Genomic DNA, 21,139 nt, shown 5'->3' on the forward strand with positions numbered 1-21,139 from the left:
ATGGCTTTTTTCTTGACACTCTTCCGTAAAGCCCAGCTCTGTGGAGTGTACGGCTTAAAGTGGTCCTATGGACAGATACTCCAATCTCTGCTGTGGAGCTTTGCAGCTCCTTCAGGGTTATCTTTGGTCTCTTTGTTTCCTCTCTGATTAATGCCCCCCTTGCCTGGTCCGTGAATTTTGGTGTGCGGCCCTCTCTTGGCAGGTTTGTTGTGGTGCCATATTCTTTCCATTTTTTAATAATGGATTTAAATGGGATGTTCAAAGTTTCGGATATTTTTTTATAACCCAACCCTGATCTGTACTTCTCCACAACTTTGTCCCTGACCTGTTTGGAGAGCTCCTTGGTCTTCATGGTGCCGGTTGCTTGGTGGTGCCCCTTGCTTAGTGGTGTTGCAGACTCTGGGGCCATTCAGAACAGGTGTACAGTCGTGGTCAAAAGTTTTGAGAATGAAACAAGTATTGGTCTTCACAAAGATTGCTGCTTCAGTGTTTTTAGATATTTTTGTCAGATGTTAATATGGTATACTGAAGTATAATTACAAACATTCCATACGTGTCAAAGGCTTTTATTGACAATTACATTAAGTTTATGCAAAGAGTCAATATTTGCAGTGTTGACCCTTCTTTTTCAAGACCTCTGCAATCCGCCCTGGCATGCTGTCAATTAACTTCTGGGCCACATCCTGACTGATGGCAGCCCATTCTTGCATAATCAATGCTTGGAGAATTTGTGGGTTTTTGTTTGTCCACCCACCTCTTGACGATTGACCACAAGTTCTCAATGGGATTAAGGTCTGGGGAGTTTCCTGGCCATGGACCCAAAATGTCGATGTTTTGTTCCCAGAGCCACTTAGTTATCACTTGCCTTATGGCAAGGTGCTCCATCATGCTGGAAAAGGCATTGTTCGTCACCAAACTGTTCTTGGATGGTTGGGAGAAGTTGCTCTTGGAGGATGTGTTGGTACCATTCTTTATTCATGGCTGTGTTCTTAGGCAAAATTGTGAGTGAGCCCACTCCCTTGGCTGAGAAGCAACCCCACACATGAATGGTCTCAGGATGCTTTACTGTTGGCATGACACAGGACTGATGGTAGCGCTCACCTTGTCTTCTCCGGACAAGCTTTTTCCGGATGCCCCAAACAATCGGAAAAGGGGATTCATCAGAGAAAATTACTTTACCCCAGTCCTCAGCAGTCCAATCCCTGTAACTTTTGCTGAATATCAGTCTGTCCCTGATGTTTTTCCTGGAGAGAAGTGGCTTCCTCGCTGCACCTTCTTGACACCAGGCCATCCTCCAAAAGTACAATTGAACCTCTCTCCTTGAAGTTCTTGATGATCCGATAAATGGTTGATTTAGGTGCAAACTTACTAGAGCAAAATCCTTGCCTGTGAAGCCCTTTTTGTGCAAAGCAATAATGACGGCACATGTTTCCTTGCAGATAACCATGGTTAACAGAGGAAGAACAATGATTTCAAACACCACCCTCCTTTTAAAGCTTCCAGTCTGTTATTCTAACTCAATCAGCATGACAGAGTGATCTCCAGCCTTGTCCTCGTCAACACTCTCACCTGTGTTAACGAGATAATCACTGACATGATGTCAGCTGGTCCTTTTGTGGCAGGGCTGAAATGCAGTGGAAATGTTAAGTTCATTTTCATGGCAAAGAGGGACTTTGCAATTAATTGCAATTCATCTGATCACTCTTCATAACATTCTGGAGTATATTAAAATTGCCATCATAAAAACTGAGGCAGCAGACTTTGTGAAAATTAATATTTGTGTCATTCTCAAAACCTTTGACCATGACTGTATATATATACTGAGATCTTGTGACACTTAGATTGCACACAGGCGGACTTTACTTAACGAAGTATGTGACTTCTGAAGGTAATTGGTTGCACCAGATCTTATTTAGGGGCTTCATAGCAAAGGGGGTGAATACATACGCACACACCACTTTTCCGTTATTTATTTTGTATAATTTTCTGAAACAAGTTATTTTTTTCATTTCACTTCACCAATTTGGACTATTTTGTGTATGACCATTACATGAAATCCAAATAAAAATCAATTTAAATTACAGGTTGTAGTGCAACAAAATAGGAAAAACGCCAAGGGGGGTGAATACTTCTGCAAGGCACTATACATGTGTTGGTGGTTATATCAACCATACGGTTAGATGGTGTCTCCTCAGATGTGAAGCAATATGTACCTTAAATTGTCTGTGATTGTAGATTTAGTTTTTAGAGTTTTTCTTTTGCCATGTAAATCCAAAACAGTGTTGTAGGAACTCCTTCATACAGCACAGACTCAAAATCATCTCAACATAAAGACACTGACTGGAACAGCCACTTCAACTTGCATGTCATGACACATAACACGGAACAAGGAAATCAATCAACAATGTAATACTAAAGTGCACAAGCTTGATGTATATGATAACAGCTGTTAGGTAGTAAAAAAAACGATCTATATATTTTTCTATTTTTCTTTAATAATATATAAATCAAAATACATATTTTCAGATGCAATGTTCACTGATATTACATGTTAAGAAAATGCATTCAAACAAAAAGTATATTTTGCATAGAATTACTTCAACAGAACCAATGGGTTTGCATACAAAATAAGGTTGGCACGACAATATATTTTCTTTAAAACCTTTTTACCTTTCTTTAAAATCATGTTTATTTTTTGTCTTATGAACATTCTGACATCTTGACTCAGTGTCTGCATTTCGAGCCTCTGATATGGACTTTATGTATTAGGAAATTGCATCTGTCACCCCTAGTTCCTCAGTGATATGCCTAGACACTGGCATTTGGGTTGAGGGTACTAGGTCTGTTGGGTCACCTGATGATGTTGTTCACTATGATGCACCATATTAATAGTCTGGGTACCAGTCTTTTTAGCTAATATTCCACTCCTTGCCACTCCTGTCATTTGCCAAAGACACGGAGTACAAGGAGTAGAATGTAATAGCTGAACAGAGACGACAACCAGGCTACTATAGTGATGACTGACAGTAACATAGGCCTATACTGTATATAAGTGTGTATCAGCATGTCCTGGCCTTATGTGATGACTGGGCCATAGGTAATGACTTGGAGCATTGAGCAGAGGCAGTGACACAGGCTGGTTCACTGTGTTGTTGCATTACCTCCACTTACACTGACACCGACAGCACAGTATACAATTTACAGTGTACTGTGTACAGCATGATGTTGGGTGTTCTGTTAAACAAACAACACATTGCTTTTTAAAAGAACAGTTCACACTTTTTTTACGCTAATCTTTGAGAGGAAACATAGACCATGTGTGACAACATTAACACACACACAGCATACAGAACCAGACTGTGATGGCACACACCGAGATGACAGGTGTGTTTATCAGTTGCTTTGACATAGAACAGGTGAGCAGCCCAGACAGGGGAGCAGATCACTTCACCAGAGAGACGCTACACATCCCTCTGTCCGACTGCAGGTTGCGCAAAGTGGCCAGCAATCCAGGTTTCTCTCTCAAACCAAAACTATTGTTTAAGCCTCCAGTCACGTGTGTGAAAGACAACACAAAAATATCAAGTCAGAAGGGTCCAGTAAAATCATATGATCTTCCTCAGTGAGTAACATTCAGGACATAATAGGGGAGGGTAGATGCTGTTCAGGAGATGTCTTTGCCTTTGTCTATACAATACAATGGTGGCTGTTGGTTCAAACTCTGTCACGACACAACATATCAGACAGGCATGAGTTTGAAGGGGAAGGGACCTGACATCCCCTTTCTATCTGTTCTCTTCTCACTGCCTGTAAGAGGAGGGATATCCATGTAGTAGTTCTCCTCTCTAATGTCTCAGTTGTAAAACGAGTTCCACATTCACCATTTGAACTACATTTTCCACTGCATAACACCCAGTATAACTGCATAACACCAGAGCTAAAGTGATTGGATTGTCTGTGCTCCTTCCATCCTCTTCTGTACAGAGTACATTTAGTCTTTAGAATAAACTGTACATGAGGAGACCCCTCGCATCATCTGTAATATCTGTATGTGTTATTATTATAAACTCTGTATGTTCATAAATAACATTTCTCTGTACACTGTGTCTTTGATATGATTAATAATCGGACATATATCTATCTACATCTGAATGTACATTAACATTTGTCCAGGTAAGGTCTAGTTGGAGTTTCATGGCAGTTGACAACAAACTGTAATGGTGTATTACCGCCACCTACTGGACTGAAGTGTTCCGATAATGGTCAGCTTCAGTTACTGCAATATCAACCACAGATTTACAATGTACATAAAACCTTCTTTTTTTTTTACATTACACAAATAGTATCATACAACAAACATTATATACTTTGTCAAGCAGCCCAGGACAAAAAACAAACAAATACATTAATTTGCACCCCACTGACTGACTGATTGACAGATTGACAGATCAATCACAAAGATCTTAATGAGGAGGCTATGATAAACCATAGACAACAGCATCAGATCCAGACAGAACAGAAAGGAGTAGTTCTGGCATGGTAACTACTCTGTGGTATTGCTGCACAGTCCTGATTGACGTCAGGTTTTGCATCCGACATGTCCAGCAGTGAGCTGGGAGATGGTGAGATGTGTGTGTCCTCTGACAGCAGATAAGGGGACTTCTTCATTCCTCTGTGTGTGTGTGTGTGTGTGCTGGCAGTCTCTATCCAATCCGGGTACAGTCTCTGAATCTTTGGTCCAATCAGAAATCAGGGTAGAGTCTCTGGCTGTTACTATCCAATAAAGAATCAGGGTACATTCCATGTATGGCAGTGTGAGGGAATAGGCCTCCTTCCTTCCTTCCTTCCTTCCTTCCTTCCTTCCTTCCTTCCTTCCTTCCTTCCTTCCTTCCTTCCTTCCTTCCTTCCTTCCTTCCTTCCTTCCTTCCTTCCTTCCTTCCTTCCTTCCTTCCTTCCTTCCTTCCTTCCTTCCTTCCTTCATTCCTTCATTCATTCCTCTCCTTCCTTGATCTCTTCTTTCCATATAAAATAACACAAAGGAGATGCAGGGCACTCTGTAACGCAACTCACATCCCTTTTCCTCTTTTTCCTCCTCCTCTTCTTGACTAAGAACAAGCATTGACCATTGACCAAGACTATTCATTGACCTTCACTGACCTCTGGTTGACCTCTCTGTGCCCTCAAGTTGAACTCTTAGGACTGGTTGTGTGTGGAATTGACCAGCAGCTTGTGCCAGCTGACCACCCTCTTCCTCATGTCCACCTTGTCCAGCCAGATGTAGGCCTCTCCTATCAGGGTCTTCTTCATAAACTTACCCCCGTTAGACACCAGGAACAACTAGGGACAGAAGAGAACACACACATTTATTTTTATATTTTTTTATTTCACCTTTATTTAACCAGGTAAGCCAGTTGAGAACAAGTTCTCATTTACAACTGCGACCTGGCCAAGATAAAGCATAGTAGTGCGATAAAAACAACAACACAGAGTTACATATGGGGTAAAAAAACATAAAGTCAACAAAAATACAACAGAAAATATATATACAGCGTGTGCAAATGTAGCAAGTTATGGAGGTAAGGCAATAAATAGGCTATAGTGCAAAATAATTACAATTAGTATTAACACTGGAATGCTAGATGTGCAAGAGATTATGTGCAAATAGAGATACTGGGGTGCAAAAGAGCAAAATAAATAACAATATAGGGATGAGGTAGTTGGGTGGGCTAATTTCAGATGGGCTGTGTACAGGTGCAGTGATCGGTAAGGTGCTCTGACAACTGATGCTTAAAGTTAGTGAGGGAGATAAGAGTCTCCAGCTTCAGAGACTTTTGCAATTCGTTCCAGTCATTGGCAGCAGAGAACTGGAAGGAATGGCGGCCAAAGGAGGTGTTGGCTTTGGGAATGACCAGTGAGATATACCTGCTGGAGCGCAGACTACGGGTGGGTGCTGCTATGGTGACCAATGAGCTAAGATAAGGTGGGGATTTGCCTAGCAGTGATTTATAGATGGCCTGGAGCCAGTGGGTTTGACGACGAACATGTAGTGAGGACCAGCCAACAAGAGCGTACAGGTCACAGTGGTGGGTAGTGTATGGGGCTTTGGAGACAAAACGGATGGCACTGTGATAGACTACATCCAATTTGCTGAGTAGAGTGTTGGAGGCTATTTTGTAAATGACATCGCCGAAGTCAAGGATCGGTAGGATAGTCCGTTTTACGAGGGCATGTTTGGCAGCATGAGTGAAGGAGGCTTTGTTGCGAAATAGGAAGCCGATTCTAGATTTAACTTTGGATTGGAGATTCTTAATGTGAGTCTAGAAGGAGAGTTTACAGTCTAACCAGACACCTAGGTATTTGTAGTTGTCCACATACTCTAGGTCAGACCCGTCGAGAGTGGTGATTCTAGTCGGGTGGGCGGGTGCCAGCAGCGTTCGATTGAAGAGCATGGATTTAGTTTTACTAGTGTTTAAGAGCAGTTGGAGGCTACTGAAGGAGTGTTGTATGGCATTGAAGCTCGTTTGGAGGTTTGTTAACACAGTGTCCAATGAAGGGCCAGATGTATACAAAATGGTGTCGTCTGCGTAGAGGTGGATCTGAGAGTCACCAGCAGCAAGAGCGACATCATTGATATACACGGAGAAAAGAGTCGGCCCAAGAATTGAACCCTGTGGCACCCCCATAGAGACTGCCATAGGTCCAGACAACAGGCCCTCCGATTTGACACACTGAACTCTATCTGAGAAGTAGTTGGTGAACCAGGTGAGGCAGTCATTTGAGAAACCAAGGCTATTTAGTCTGCCAATAAGAATGCGGTGGTTGACAGAGTCGAAAGCCTTGGCCAGGTCGATGAAGACGGCTGCACAGTACTGTCTATTATCTATCGCGGTTATAATATCGTTTAGGACCTTGAGCGTGGCTGAAGTGCACCCATGACCAGCTCGGAAACCGGATTGCATAGCGGAGAAGGTACGGTGGGATTTGAAATGGTCGGTGATCTGTTTGTTAACTTGGCTTTCAAATACTTTCGAAAGGCAGGGCAGGATGGATATAGGTCTGTAACAGTTTGGATCTAGAGTGTCACCCCCTTTGAAGAGGGGGATGACCGCGGCAGCTTTCCAATCTCTGGGGATCTCAGACGTTACGAAAGAGAGTTTGAACAGACTAGTAATAGGGGTTGCGACAATTTTGGCGGCTAGTTTTAGAAAGAAAGGGTCCAGATTGTCTAGCCCAGCTGATTTGTAGGGGTCCAGATTTTGCAGCTCTTTCAGAACATCAGCTGTCTGAATTTGTGTGAAGGAGAAGCGGGGGGGGGGGCATGGGCAAGTTGCAGCGGAGGGTGCAGAGTTGGTGGCCGGGGTAGTGGTAGCCAGGTGGAAAGCATGGCCAGCCGTAGCAAAATGCTTGTTGAAATTCTCGATTATTGTAGATTTATCGGTGATGATAGTGTTTCCTAGCCTCAGTGCAGTGGGCAGCTGGGAGGAAGTGCTCTTATTCTCCATGGACTTTACAGTGTCCCAAAACTTTTTGGAGTTAGTGCTACAGGATGCAAATTTCTGTTTGAAAAAGTTAGCCTTTGCTTTCCTGACTGCTTGTGTATATTGGTTCCTAACTTCCCTGAAAAGTTGCATATCGCGGGGGCTATTTGATGCTAATGCAGTACGCCACAGGATGTTTTTGTGCTGGTCAAGGGCAGTCAAGTCTGAGGAGAACCAGGGGCTATATCTGTTCTTAGTTCTGTATTTTTTGAATGGGGCATGTTTATTTAAGATTGAGAGGAAATTACTTTTAAAGAACAACCAGGCATCCTCTACTGACGGAATGAGATCTATATCCATCCAGGATACCTGGGCCAGGTCAATTAGGAAGGCCTGCTCGCTAAAGTGTTTTAGGGAGCGTTTGACAGTGATGAGGGGTGGTCGTTTGACCGCGGACACGTTACGGACGCAGGCAATAAGGCAGTGATCGCTGAGATCCTGGTTGAAGACAGCGGAGGTGTATTTAGAGGGTAAGTTAGTCAGGATGATATCTATGAGGGTACCCATGGTTACGGATTTAGGGTTGTACCTGGTAGGTTCGTTGATAATTTGCGTGAGATTGAGGGCATCTAGTTTGGATTGTAGGATGGCCGGGGTATTAAGCATATCCCAATTTAGGTCACCAAGCAGTACGAACTCTGAGGATAAATGGGGGGCAATCAATTCACATATGGTGTCCAGGACATACTTGTAGTGGGTATCCAGCGTGTGTGTGTGTTTGGTTTTACTATCCTTGTGGGGACCAGAAGTCCTCACAAGGATAGTAAAACAAGGAAAATTCAGACAAATTAGGAAAAAGGCTATTTTAGGTTTAGGGGTTAGGTTTAGTGTTACAATTAGGATTAGGGTTAGAATTAGGGTTAGGGGTTAGGTTTAGGAGTTAGGTTTTAAGATTTTGAATGGGAATCAATTGTTTGGTCCCCTCTGGGATAGTAAAACAAAAATGTAAGTGCGTGTGTGTGATAGAAGAATTGGTAATGACTAATTATTACACTCCACTTTGTGAAATGTATTAAGACTAATGTGTTAAACTTAGTTAGAAGTAAAACAAGGGCTTTGGCTTATCTTTAGATCTATGCAAGCGGAAAGATAACAGAAAACAGGATGTGAAACTAGACACTGAGAAGCATGTCCCCACCGTATGTGCCTGTATAAGATCCATATCTGCCCAGCAACGGAGTATATGTTAAGGTACAGGAAGAGACAACTGGGTTGCTGTGCAAGCTTACAGAGAAATGTGACAATTGCCTAAATATGGGCTAGGAGCTTTCTCATTGGCCCACTTAGGGGCGTAGTAGAGGTATAAAAAACGTGCATTGTATGATTTTCAGAGCGCTCTCAATGAATAAACCTACTGACCATTGCAATAAGGGGTCTTTGTTTAATGTATTTAAAATAGAGATTTACACCTCTGGGAATTATTCAAAGATTTAAGAAGTAGTTGACTTCAACCATTGAGATAACAAAATTCTCCTGACAGTGTGTGAAAAGTACAAGTATTACACGTATTACACACACACACACACACACACACACACACACACACACACACACACACACACTGGTTCGTATTGTATGGAATAGTAGCCAGAAATACAAAGGCGTGGGTATGAATGATCTTCTTCTGAAGGGACCAGACGTTCTCAACCCTATAAGAGCTGTCTTGCTGAGGTTCAGAGAAGGGACGTATGCATCTCTAGAAGACATCAAAAAGATGTACAACTCTGTATGGCTGGAGGAGCGTGAGATGCATCTTCACAGGTTCCTCTGGAGGGACAGCCCAGATGAAGAGATAAGTGAATATGCAATAACCAGAGTCAACATTGGGGACAGACCTGCTGGTTGCATTGCTCAGTTGGCTATGAGGGAAACAGCACGCCTGCCCAAATTTCTTCACTTGGAGGATGAGCGCAGAGTCATTGAAGAGGACAGTTATGTGGATGACCTCTTAACCTCCCAAAATGACCTGAATAAACTTGACAAAATCACAGCAAATGTCGAAGAGATCTTGAAAGCTGGAGGGTTCTTCCTCAAACCATGGGTCCGGTCAGGGCAAAGTGGGAGGCAAGGAATGGAGATGGAGGTTCGAACAAAGACACAAAGTAAAACCTTAATTCTTCCAAATTAAATGAGGGACGAAGACAACAAAGCCTTGGGTATCGGCTACCAAATGGATGAAGACAAGCTCTACATGTTAACCTCAGTTAACTTTTCCAAAAGGAAAAAGAAGATGAGAGTTGGAAAAAATCTTCTCAAGGAGGAGGTGAAAACTGAGACACCTAACCCACTGACTAGGAGGCCTCTCTTAAGCCAAGTGGCTGGACTGTACGACCCAATTGGCTTAGTTACACCTGCCAAACAGAAGGGAGCAATTCTTGTTCGAAAAGCATTCCAAGAGGGAGGGGGTGGGAAACTAACCCAAGAAACCTGGGACCAACCTCTCTCAGAAAGCCTCAGAGAAGAAGCCATCCAGCTTTTTGAAGAATATGTGCAGCTTGGAGAGGTGAAATTCCACAGGAGCCTCACACCAGCTGGCTGGGAAGGGAAACCTTGGGGCATCACATTCTCTGATGGAAGTGACAAGACCTATGGAGCTGTGATGTACTTAAGATGGGAGACAAGTCAAGGCACTAAAGTTCGATTCGTTGAATCAAAAGCCAAGCTGACACCCCTGGATCAGAAGGGAGAAGCTGTAAGAGCTGAGATCTGTGGTGCTGTCTTCGCAGCCAGGATCAGGAAGTATGTGGAAAAGCATGCTCGAATGAAGATCGAGAGATGGTTCCATCTACTTGACAGTCAAACGGTCTTGGGAGCCATTCAAAGAGTCAGTTATGGGTACAAAACCTTCTTTGCAAATAGAGTGGGTGAAATCCAGAAGGCTGGACAAGTGCAAGACTGGTGGTGGATCCGTGGGGATCTAAACATAGCTGACATCATAACAAGATTTGAAGGAGAATTCCACATGGCAAAATGGACCAGAGTTCCTAAAGTGGCCAGTGGAGGAGTGGCCTATAAAATCAGCTGGAGAGGTTGCAGCTCATGCCAGGGAGAGTGTAAACAAGCTCCAGAGGAAGGCATTCTCAGGTGCATTAACAAGAGCTCAAGCAAGAAGTAGTCAGCAGAAAGAAGACCTACAAGGCACTCAGGAAAGTCCAAAGAGTGAAACTCAAGAGGGAATACCTGTGGTAAACCCAACTCTTCTTAGAAGGAAGCCCACTGGCTGGGTTAAAGATCTTGTGGAAGTAAGAAGATTCAGTAGCCTGTCCAAACTGGTGAGAGTCGTTGCCTGGGTTTGTCTAGCAGCCAAGCAGTGGCTGAAGAGGAAGGGCCGGGCCCCTAAACAGGCAAAGAGGGAGGTAAGATCACCCAAGCAAGCTGTGCTGATTGTCAAAGAACATGAAGATGCACTCAAAGACCTTTTCCTCGCAGCTCAAGAAGGTACAGATTTTTCAGACACAACTCTAAGCAGACTGACAGTGTACAAAGATGTGAACTCTGGGCTGCTAGTTTGTGGAGGCAGAATTCAGACATTCAACGAAGATAAGACAGCAGTGCCAGTTTTACCCTTTAAAGCATGGGTGTCTACACTGCTGGCACAAGAATCCCACAAAGCAAACCACGAGGGAGTGGCGGGAACCCTTCTCCGGATGAGGAAGAAAGCCTGGGTAATAAAAGGCCGTAGACTTGCCAAGAAAATGGTTGACAGCTGTGTGGTCTGCAGGAAAAACAAGGCAAAACAGTGTCAACAAATCATGGCTGACCTGCCTCTAGAGCGAACAGGCCCAGCTGCACCTTTTGAATTCACCACCATGGACCTGTTCAGCCCTTATGAAGTGAAAGATGAGGTCAAGAAGAGAACTAGACTCAAAGTATGGGGAATAGTCTTCTGCTGCATGGCTTCCCGAGCCATACATACTGAAGTGGTGAGTTACATGTCATCTGAAGGATTCCTGCTAGCCTATCAAAGGTTCACTTCACTGAGAGGACACCCCAGGAAACTCTGGTCAGACCCTGGCACTAACTTTGTGGGAGCCAAACCCGCACTTAAAAAATTCCTTAACCAACTAAACAAGTCTGAACTTGAAGACACAGCTGCCAAGCATGGTACAGAATGGTCATGGAAGATCCACCCTGCAGACTCTCCCCATAGGAATGGTGCCGCAGAGGCAGCTGTCAAAGTAGTGAAGTGGGCGTTGAGCAACCTTGGTGGAGATGGTGTTTTCACGTGGGGAGAATTCCAAACTTTTCTCTTCATGGCAGCCAACCTTGCTAATGAGAGACCCATCGATGCAAGAACTCAAAGCAGAGAAGACTGTGTAGAGTACATCACCCCGAATTCTCTGCTTTTAGGACGTACCAATCCAAAGGGAGACCCTGGAGATTTCCAGTTTGATGGCTACCCTTACAAAATACTTAAACATATTCAAGCAGAGTTAAGCCATTTCTGGAAGAAGTGGAGCCAATTGGCTGGACCTAATCTGTTCATAAGGAACAAATGGCACACCAAAGAGCGAAATGTTGCTGTTGGAGATGTTGGCTGACCAAAAAGTTATTTAGAATGTTTATTTAAATGTTTAAACTAATTTAAGTTCATTAAAATGTTTAATTAAAATGGTAACTTTTTGTTCTGTCTTTAAAGGTTTACAACCTAATTTACTGGCTAATTTACTGGACAGACCAATCAACTGAAAGCAAACTAAAAATAAAAAAGATTGAGTCGGAAATTTGAGTTGTCCCTGTGTCCTTTGGATGGTGAACAAGAGGAGGACTTGACACACACACACACACACACACACACACAGGAGCCTGTTAGAACAATTAACAGTCTGAATGAAGCAGGCAACCAGAGTAAAATAAACACAGGGTCTATTAGACATGTGTTTGTTACCTGCAGGGAGTGTCCGGTGGGGTTGAGGCTGAACCTAAAGGTCTCGTTGAAGGAGGGTTCTCTGTCGTGACGACACACTCTGGTCTTCTTCTTGATGATCCTCTTCTGAGTCGCCACGTTCACCACGTACAGCTTCACATAGAGATCTACAGACAGACACACAGTCAGACGGTCAGACAGTCAGTGAGGCAGACAGACAGACATGCACAGGCGCATGCTCGCTCACACACACAGCCTTCTAATGCTAACCTTGTAGGGACACACAATTCAGTCCCATTCAAAATCCCATTTTCCTTAACCCCTAACCCTAACCCGTACTCTTACCCTAACCCTAACCCAAAAACGTAACCTTATCCCTAACCCTAAACCTATCCCTTAACGTAATTCTAAGCCTAACACTAACACTAATTCTAACCTTAACCCTAAACCCCCTAAACTGACAAAATGTCCCCAGATGGTCCAATTTATGTTTGTTTACTATTCTTGTGGGGACTTCTGGTCCCCACAAGAATAGTTAAACATGTCCACACACACACACACACACACACACACACACACACACACACACACACAGTTACCTGGTAGGTGGTCTGGGCTCTTGAACTTGTAAGTGATGTTTCTACACTGTAGGACCTCCAGGACCAGCTGGTCTCCCTCTTGTTTCACCTCCTTCTTCAGGGCCACCTTGATCTCCCCCATCATCTGGGTCTTACCCCCACCCCCTGGGTTAGAAGGAGGAGAGAGAGTAGGAGGGGAGAGGGGGAGGAGGGAAGGGGAGGGAGGAGGAGGAGGTGAGAAGGAGGAGTGAGGCAAGGGGGGGAGGAGAGGGAGAGGAGAGGAGAAGGGAAGGAGGGGGGAGAGAGAGAAAGAGAGACAGACAGACACAGTAATGGTGAGACACACACACCCTCCCTCTCTGCTGCTGTAAATGATTCAACACTGACACACTGCACCAAAATGGACCCAGGGCAGGACTCTCCTCTCTCCAGTTCCTACTCTCCGGAGAGGAGCAAACATGACACCTGAGCTATCTGAATCCTAGATATAGTTATGACACAGAGAGAGATACAGTTGAAGTCGGAAGATTACATACACTTAGGTTGGAGTCATTCAAACTCGTTTTTCAACCACTCCACAAATTTCTTGTTAACAAACTATAGTTTTGGCAAGTCGGTTAGGACATCTACTTTGTGCATGACACAAGTAATTTTTCCAACAATTGTTTACAGACAGATTATTTCACTTATAAATTCACTGTATCACAATTCCAGTGGGTCAGAAGTTTACATACACTAAGTTGACTGTCCTTTAAACAGCTTGGAAAATTCCAGAAAATGATGCAATGGCTTTAGAAGCATCTGATAGGCTAATTGACATCATTTGAGTCAATTGGAGGTGTACCTGTGGATGTATTTCAAGGCCTACCTTCAAACTCAGTGCCTCTTTGCTTGACATCATGGGAAAATCAAAAGAAATCAGGAAAAAAAATTGTAGACCTCCACAAGTCTGGTTCATCCTTGGGAGCAATTTCCAAACGCCTGAAGGTACCACGTTCATCTGTACAAACAATAGTACGCAAGTATAAACACCATGGGACCATTCAGCCGTCATACCGTTCAGGAAGGAGACGCGTTCTGTCTCCTAGAGATGAACGTACTTTGTTGCGAAAAGTGCAAATCAATCCCAGAACAACAGCAAAGGACCTTGTGAAGATTCTGGAAGAAACAGGTACAAAAGTATCTATATCCACAGTAAAACGAGTCCTATATCGACATAACCTGAAAGGCCGCTCAGCAAGGAAGAAGCCACTGCTCCAAAACCGCCATAAAAAAGCCAGACTACAGTTTGAAACTGCACATAGGGACAAAGACCTTACTTTTTGGAAAAATGTCCTCTGGTCTGATGAAACAAAAATAGAACTGTTTGGCCATAATGACCATCGTTATGTTTACTGTGGGGGTGCTTTGCTGCTGGAGGGACTGGTGCACTTCACAAAATAGATGGCATCATGAGGAAGGAAAATTATGTGGATATACTGACGCAACATCTCAAGACATCAGTCAGGAAGTTAAAGCTTGGTCGCAAATGGGTTTTCCAAATGGACAATGACCCCAAGCATATTTCCAAAGTTGTGGCAAAATGGCTTAAGGATAACGAAGTCAAGGTATTGGAGTGGCCATCTGTCACGCCCTGGCCTATAGAACTCTAGCTAGTTTGGTCAGGGTGTGAATATTCTAGGTTTGTATTTCTATGTTTGGCCGGGTGTGGTTCCCAATCAGAGGCAGCTGTCGCTCGTTGTCTCTGATTGGGGATCATACTTAGGCAGCCAGTTTTCCTGCCTGTGTTGTGGGATATTGTTGTTTTCCCTGTGTAGGCTTGTGTGTTAGCCCTTTGGACCGTCACGGTTAAGTTTGTTATTTTGGTTACTGTATCGTGTGTTTATTAGTTAAATAAAAATTTACACCTTTCACGCTGCACCTTGGTCCGACCCATCTCTTAACGTACGTGACAGAAGATCCCACCACCAATGGACCAAGCAGCGTGCCCAGGAGGAGCAGATAGTATGGACTTGGCGGGAGATAAGAGAGGATCTGGCAAGGCAGATGGAGGCCCTGAAAGGGATCAGGGTGGAGAAGGAGAGAAAGCCCCAAGAAAATGTTGGGGGGGGGCTAAAAGGGTGGTCGGGGAGCGACAGAGAGGAGCCCCGACCACTGCACTCGTGGGGGCTCAAGGAGGAGTCCTCACAGGAGGAGGACGGAGCGCGGAGTGTAAAGGACGGAGACAGTCATAGACCTCCAGCGTCGGTTCCCAGTCCGGTACGCCCCGTACCTGCTCCCCGCACCAAGCCAGTGGTGCGCGTCGCCAGTCCGGCCCGGCCTGTTCCTGCTCCTCGCAACAAGCCAGTGGTGCGCGTCGCCAGTCCGGTCCGGCTTGTTCCTGCTCCTCGCACCAAGCCAGTGGTGCGTGTTCCCAGTCCGGCCCGGCCTGTTCCTGCTCCTCGCACCAAGCCGGTGGTGCGCGTCGCCAGTCCGGCCCGGCCTGTTCCTGCTCCTCGCACCAAGCCAGTGGTGCGCGTCGCCAGTCCGGCACGGCCCGTGCACGTTCCACCGGTGCCTGGTCCGGCACCGGTCAGCGGCTCCACTCCGGAGCCAGAGCAGTCCGCTCCACCGGTGCCTGATCCAGCTCCGGTCAGCGGCTCCACTCTGGAGCCAGAGCAGTCCGCTCCACCGGTGCCTGATCCAGCTCCGGTCGGTTGCTCCACCGGTGCCCAGTCCAGCTCCGGTCAGCAGCTCCACTCCGGAGCCAGAGCAGTCCGCCCCACCGGTGCCCAAGCCAGCTCCGGTCAGCGGCTCCACGCCGGAGCCGCCCCCGAGGCTGGAAGCCCACCCGGACCCTCCCCTATTCAGTCAGGTTTGTGCGGCCGGAGTCCGCACCTATGGTGGGGGGGGGGGGGGGGGGTACTGTCACGCCCTGGCATATAGAACTCTAGCTAGTTTGGTCAGGGTGTGAATATTCTAGGTTTGTATTTTTATGTTTGGCCGGGTGTGGTTCCCAATCAGAGGCAGCTGTCGCTCGTTGTCTCTGATTGGGGATCATACTTAGGCAGCCAGTTTTCCTGCCTGTGTTGTGGGATCTTGTCGTGTTCCTGTGTAGGCTTGTGTGTTAGCCCTTTGGACTGTCACGGTTAAGTTTGTTATTTGGTTACTGTGTCGTGTGTTTATTAGTTAAATAAACATGTACGCCTTTCACGCTGCACCTTGTTCCGACCCGTCTCTTAACGTACGTGACACCATCACAAAGCCCTGACCTCAATCCTATAGAAAATTTGTGGGCAGAACTGAAAAAGCATGTGCGAGCAAGGAGGCCTACAAACCTGACTCAGTTACACCAGCTCTGACAGGAGGAATGGGACAAAATTCACCCAACTTATTGTGGGAAACTTGTGGAAGGCTACCCGAAATGGTTGACCCAAGTGAAACAATTTAAAGGCAATGCTACCGAATACTAATTGAGTGTATGTAAACTTCTGACCCACTGGGAATGTGATGAAAGAAATAAAAGCTGGAAATAAATCATTATCTCTACTATTATTCTGACATTTAACATTCTTATATTTACACTTGCATCATTTAGCAGACGCTCTTATCCAAAGCGACTTACAAATTGGTGCAGTCAACTTATGATAGCCAGTGGGACAACCACCTTTTTTAAAATTCTTTTTTTTAAATGGGGGGTGGGGGAAGGAGGATTACTTTATACTATTCCAGGTATTCCTTAAAGAGGTAGGGTTTCAAGTGTCTCCGGAAGGTGGTCAGTGACTCCACTGTCCTGGCGTCATGGGGGAGCTTGTTCCACTATTGGGGTGCCAGAGCAGCGAATAGCTTTGACTGGGCTGAGCGGGAACTGTGCTTCCGTAGAGGTAGGGGAGCTAGCAGGCCAGAGGTGGATGAACGTAGTGCCCTCATTTGGGTGTAGGGTCTTAAAATAAAGTGGTGATCCTACTAGGATTAAAGGTCAGGAATTGTGAAAAACTGAGTTTAAATGTATTTGGCTAAGGTGTATGTAAACTTCCGACTTCAACTGTAGTTACTTTCTGTAAAGGGGACCAGGTTTGCATTTAGAGGTAGGCCTATTGCAGTCTGTTGGTGTTATGTCCTGTTCTGTCCAGTAGATGGTACACATGTAAAGACAAAGCTTATAGGGAGACACACACACACAGCTTTATTTTCATGAAATTTATGCACTTTGTGGGTAGTAACCTTTTTTTACTATTAAAAATCCTATTTTCCCTAAACCTAACTCTATCCTTAACCCTTAACCTTACCCTAACTTTAACCCCAAAAATCCTAACCCTAAACCTAACCTTAAACCTAACCCTAACCGGAAAACCCTAAACCTTAAGCTTAAAATGGCATTTGAATAAATTCAGGACATGAAAAACGTTATTGTTTTCAATTCCTTGTCAGGACATTCGGGTGAATTGTTGGGACATTGGGGTCCTGATAAGGTAGGAAAACAAGTACATGCACACACACATACAGTGGGGAGAACAAGTATTTGATACACTGCCGATTTTGCAGGTTTTCCTACTTACAAAGCATGTAGAGGTCTGTAATTTTTATCATAGGTACACTTCAACTGTGAGAGACGGAATCTAAAACAAAAGTCCAGAAAATCACATTGTATGATTTTTAAGTAATTAATTTGCATTTTATTGCATGACATAAGTATTTGATACATCAGAAAAGCAGAACTTAATATTTGGTACAGAAACCTTTGTTTGCAATTACAGAGATCATACGTTTCCTGTAGGTCTTGACCAGGTTTGCACGCACTGCAGCAGGGATTTTGGCCCACTCCTCCATACAGACCTTCTCCAGATCCTTCAGGTTTCGGGGCTGTCGCTGGGCAATATGGACTTTCAGCTCCCTCCAAAGATTTTCTATTGGGTTCAGGTCTGGAGACTGGCTAGGCCACTCCAGGACCTTGAGATGCTTCTTACGGAGCCACTCCTTAGTTGCCCTGGCTGTGTGTTTCGGGTCATTGTCATGCTGGAAGACCCAGCCACGACCCATCTTCAATGCTCTTACTGAGGGAAGGAGGTTGTTGGCCAAGATCTCGCGATACATGTCCCCATCCATCCTCCCCTCAATACGGTGCAGTCGTCCTGTCCCCTTTACAGAAAAGCATCCCCAAAGAATGATGTTTCCACCTCCATGCTTCACGATTGGGATGGTGTTCTTGGGGTTGTACTCATCCTTCTTCTTCCTCCAAACACGGCGAGTGGAGTTTAGACCAAAAAGCTATATTTTTGTCTCATCAGACATTTACATTTACATTTTAGTCATTTAGCAGACGCTCTTATCCAGAGCGACTTACAGTTAGTGAATTCATATTTTTTTTATACTGGCCCCCCGTGGGAATCGAACCCACAACCCTGGCGTTGCAAACGCCATGCTCTATCAACTGAGCTACATCCCTGCCGGCCATTCCCTCCCCTACCCTGGACAACGCTGGGCCAATTGTGCGTCACCCATGAGTCTCCCGGTCGCGGCCGGCTGCGACAGAGCCTGGATTCGAACCAGGATCTCTAGTGGCACAGTTAGCACTGCGATGCAGTGCCTTAGACCACTGCGCCACTCAGGAGCGCAGTGGCTTGAGCAGGGGTACCTTGCGTGCGCTGCAGGATTTTAATCCATGATGGCGTAGTGTGTTACTAATGGTTTTCTTTGAGACTGTGGTGCCAGCTCTCTTCAGGTCATTGACCAGGTCCTGCCGTGTAGTTCTGGGCTGATCCCTCACCTTCCTCATGATCATTGATGCCCCTTGATCTTGCATGGAGCCCCAGACCGAGGGTGATTGACTGTCATCTTGAATTTCTTCAATTTTCTAATAATTGCGCCAACAGTTGTTGCCTTCTCACCAAACTGCTTGCCTATTGTCCTGTAGCCCATCCCAGCCTTGTGCAGGTCTACAATTTGATCCCTGATGTCCTTACACAGCTCTCTGGTCTTGGCCATTGTGGAGAGGTTGGAGTCTGTTTGATTGAGTGTGTGGACAGGTGTCTTTTATACAGGTAACGAGTTCAAACAGGTGCAGTTAATACAGGTAATGAGTGGAGAACAGGAGGGCTTCTTAAAGAAAAACTAACAGTTCTGTGAGAGCCGGAATTCTTACTGGTTGGTAGGTGATCAAATACTTACAGTGGGGAAAAAAAGTATTTAGTCAGCCACCAATTGTGCAAGTTCTCCCACTTAAAAAGATGAGAGAGGCCTGTAATTTTCATCATAGGTACACGTCAACTATGACAGACAAATTGAGGAAAAAAAATCCAGAAAATCCCATTGTAGGATTTTTAATGAATTTATTTGCAAATTATGGTGGAAAATAAGTATTTGGTCACCTACAAACAAGCAAGATTTCTGGCTCTCACAGACCTGTAACTTCTTCTTTAAGAGGCTCCTCTGTCCTCCACTCGTTACCTGTATTAATGGCACCTGTTTGAACTTGTTATCAGTATAAAAGACACCTGTCCACAACCTCAAACAGTCACACTCCAAACTCCACAATGGCCAAGACCAAAGAGCTGTCAAAGGACACCAGAAACAAAATTGTAGACTTGCACCAGGCTGGGAAGACTGAATCTGCAATAGGTAAGCAGCTTGGTTTGAAGAAATCAACTGTGGGAGCAATTATTAGGAAATGGAAGACATACAAGACCACTGATAATCTCCCTCAATCTGGGGCTCCACGCAAGATCTCACCCCGTGGGGTCAAAATGATCACAAGAACGGTGAGCAAAAATCCCAGAAACACACGGGGGGACCTAGTGAATGACCTGCAGAGAGCTGGGACCAAAGTAACAAAGCCTACCATCAGTAACACACTACGCCGCCAGGGACTCAAATCCTGCAGTGCGAGACGTGTCCCCCTGCTTAAGCCAGTACATGTCCAGGCCCGTCTGAAGTGCATTTGGATGATCCAGAAGAGGATTGGGAGAATGTCATATGGTCAGATGAAACCATAATATAACTTTTTGGTAAAAACTCAACTCGTCATGTTTGGAGGACAAAGAATGCTGAGTTGCATCCAAAGAACACCATACCTACTGTGAAGCATGGGGGTGGAAACATCATGCTTTTGGGCTGTTTTTCTGCAAAGGGACCAGGACGACTGATCCGTGTAAAGGAAAGAATGAATGGGGCCATGTATCGTGAGATTTTGAGTGAAAACCTCCTTCCATCAGCAAGGGCATTGAAGATGAAACGTGGCTGGGTCTTTCAGCATGACAATGATCCCAAACACACCGCCCGGGCAACAAAGGAGTGGCTTCGTAAGAAGCATTTCAAGGTCCTGGAGTGGCCTAGCCAGTCTCCAGATCTCAACCCCATAGAAAATCTTTGGAGGGAGTTGAAAGTCTGTGTTGCCCAGCGACAGCCCCAAAACATCACTGCTCTAGAGGAGATCTGCATGGAGGAATGGGCCAAAATACAAGCAACAGTGTGTGAAAACCTTGTGAAGACTTACAGAAAACGTTTGACCTGTGTCATTGCCAACAAAGGGTATATAACAAAGTATTGAGAAACTTTTGTTATTGACCAAATACTTATTTTCCACCATCATTTGCCAATAAATTCATTAAAAATCCTACAATGTGATTTTCTGGAATTTCTTTTCTCATTTTGTCTGTCATAGTTGACGTGTACCTATGATGAAAATTACAGGCCTCTCTCATCTTTTTAAGTGGGAGAACTTGCACAATTGGTGGCTGACTAAATACTTTTTTTCCCCACTGTATGTCATGCAATAAAATGCAAATTAATTACTTTAAATTCATACAATGTGATTTTCTGGATTGTTGTTTTAGATTCCATCTCTCACAGTTGAAGTGTACCTATGATAAAAATTACAGACCTCTACATGCTTTGTAAGTAGGAAAACCTGCAAAATCGGCAGTGTATCAAATACTTGTTCTCCCCACTGTTCAGTCTTACCCTCATTGTCTGATAGCGAGAGTGGCAGTCCTCTAGCCTTGTCAGTGCTGTTGGGGATGGTCTTCCCCCTGTTGGTGAACACACATTTCATTTAGAAACACCGATAACAAAGTTGTATGTGATAGATCATCTATGCCAGGGCCGTGTACAGACCTTTCAGGGGGCAGCTGCTCAAAATGAAAAAAGTCCCTCTTCTAACTCATGATACAGTATATGGC

The 21,139-nt window shown here is 44.8% G+C and overlaps 1 protein-coding gene across 1 annotated transcript in view; it reads right to left on the bottom strand.

Annotated features, from left to right (window-relative positions):
• Positions 1 to 5,193: 5,193 nt before the first annotated feature.
• Positions 5,194 to 21,139, bottom strand: part of LOC311137502 (protein piccolo-like) — a gene marked incomplete at both ends in the record, with an annotated part of 57,511 nt that continues 41,565 nt past the window's right edge. The window contains 4 exons of the mRNA XM_084172032.1: positions 5,194 to 5,337; positions 12,427 to 12,572; positions 13,005 to 13,148; positions 20,922 to 20,989. Of these exons, the coding sequence (XP_084028158.1) occupies positions 5,194 to 5,337; positions 12,427 to 12,572; positions 13,005 to 13,148; positions 20,922 to 20,989 (502 nt within the window). The remainder of the gene's footprint in view (positions 5,338 to 12,426; positions 12,573 to 13,004; positions 13,149 to 20,921; positions 20,990 to 21,139) is intronic.

The sequence above is a fragment of the Coregonus lavaretus genome (assembly GCF_964263955.1).
Source record: "Coregonus lavaretus genome assembly, chromosome: 11".
Lineage (NCBI taxonomy): Eukaryota > Metazoa > Chordata > Actinopteri > Salmoniformes > Salmonidae > Coregonus > Coregonus lavaretus.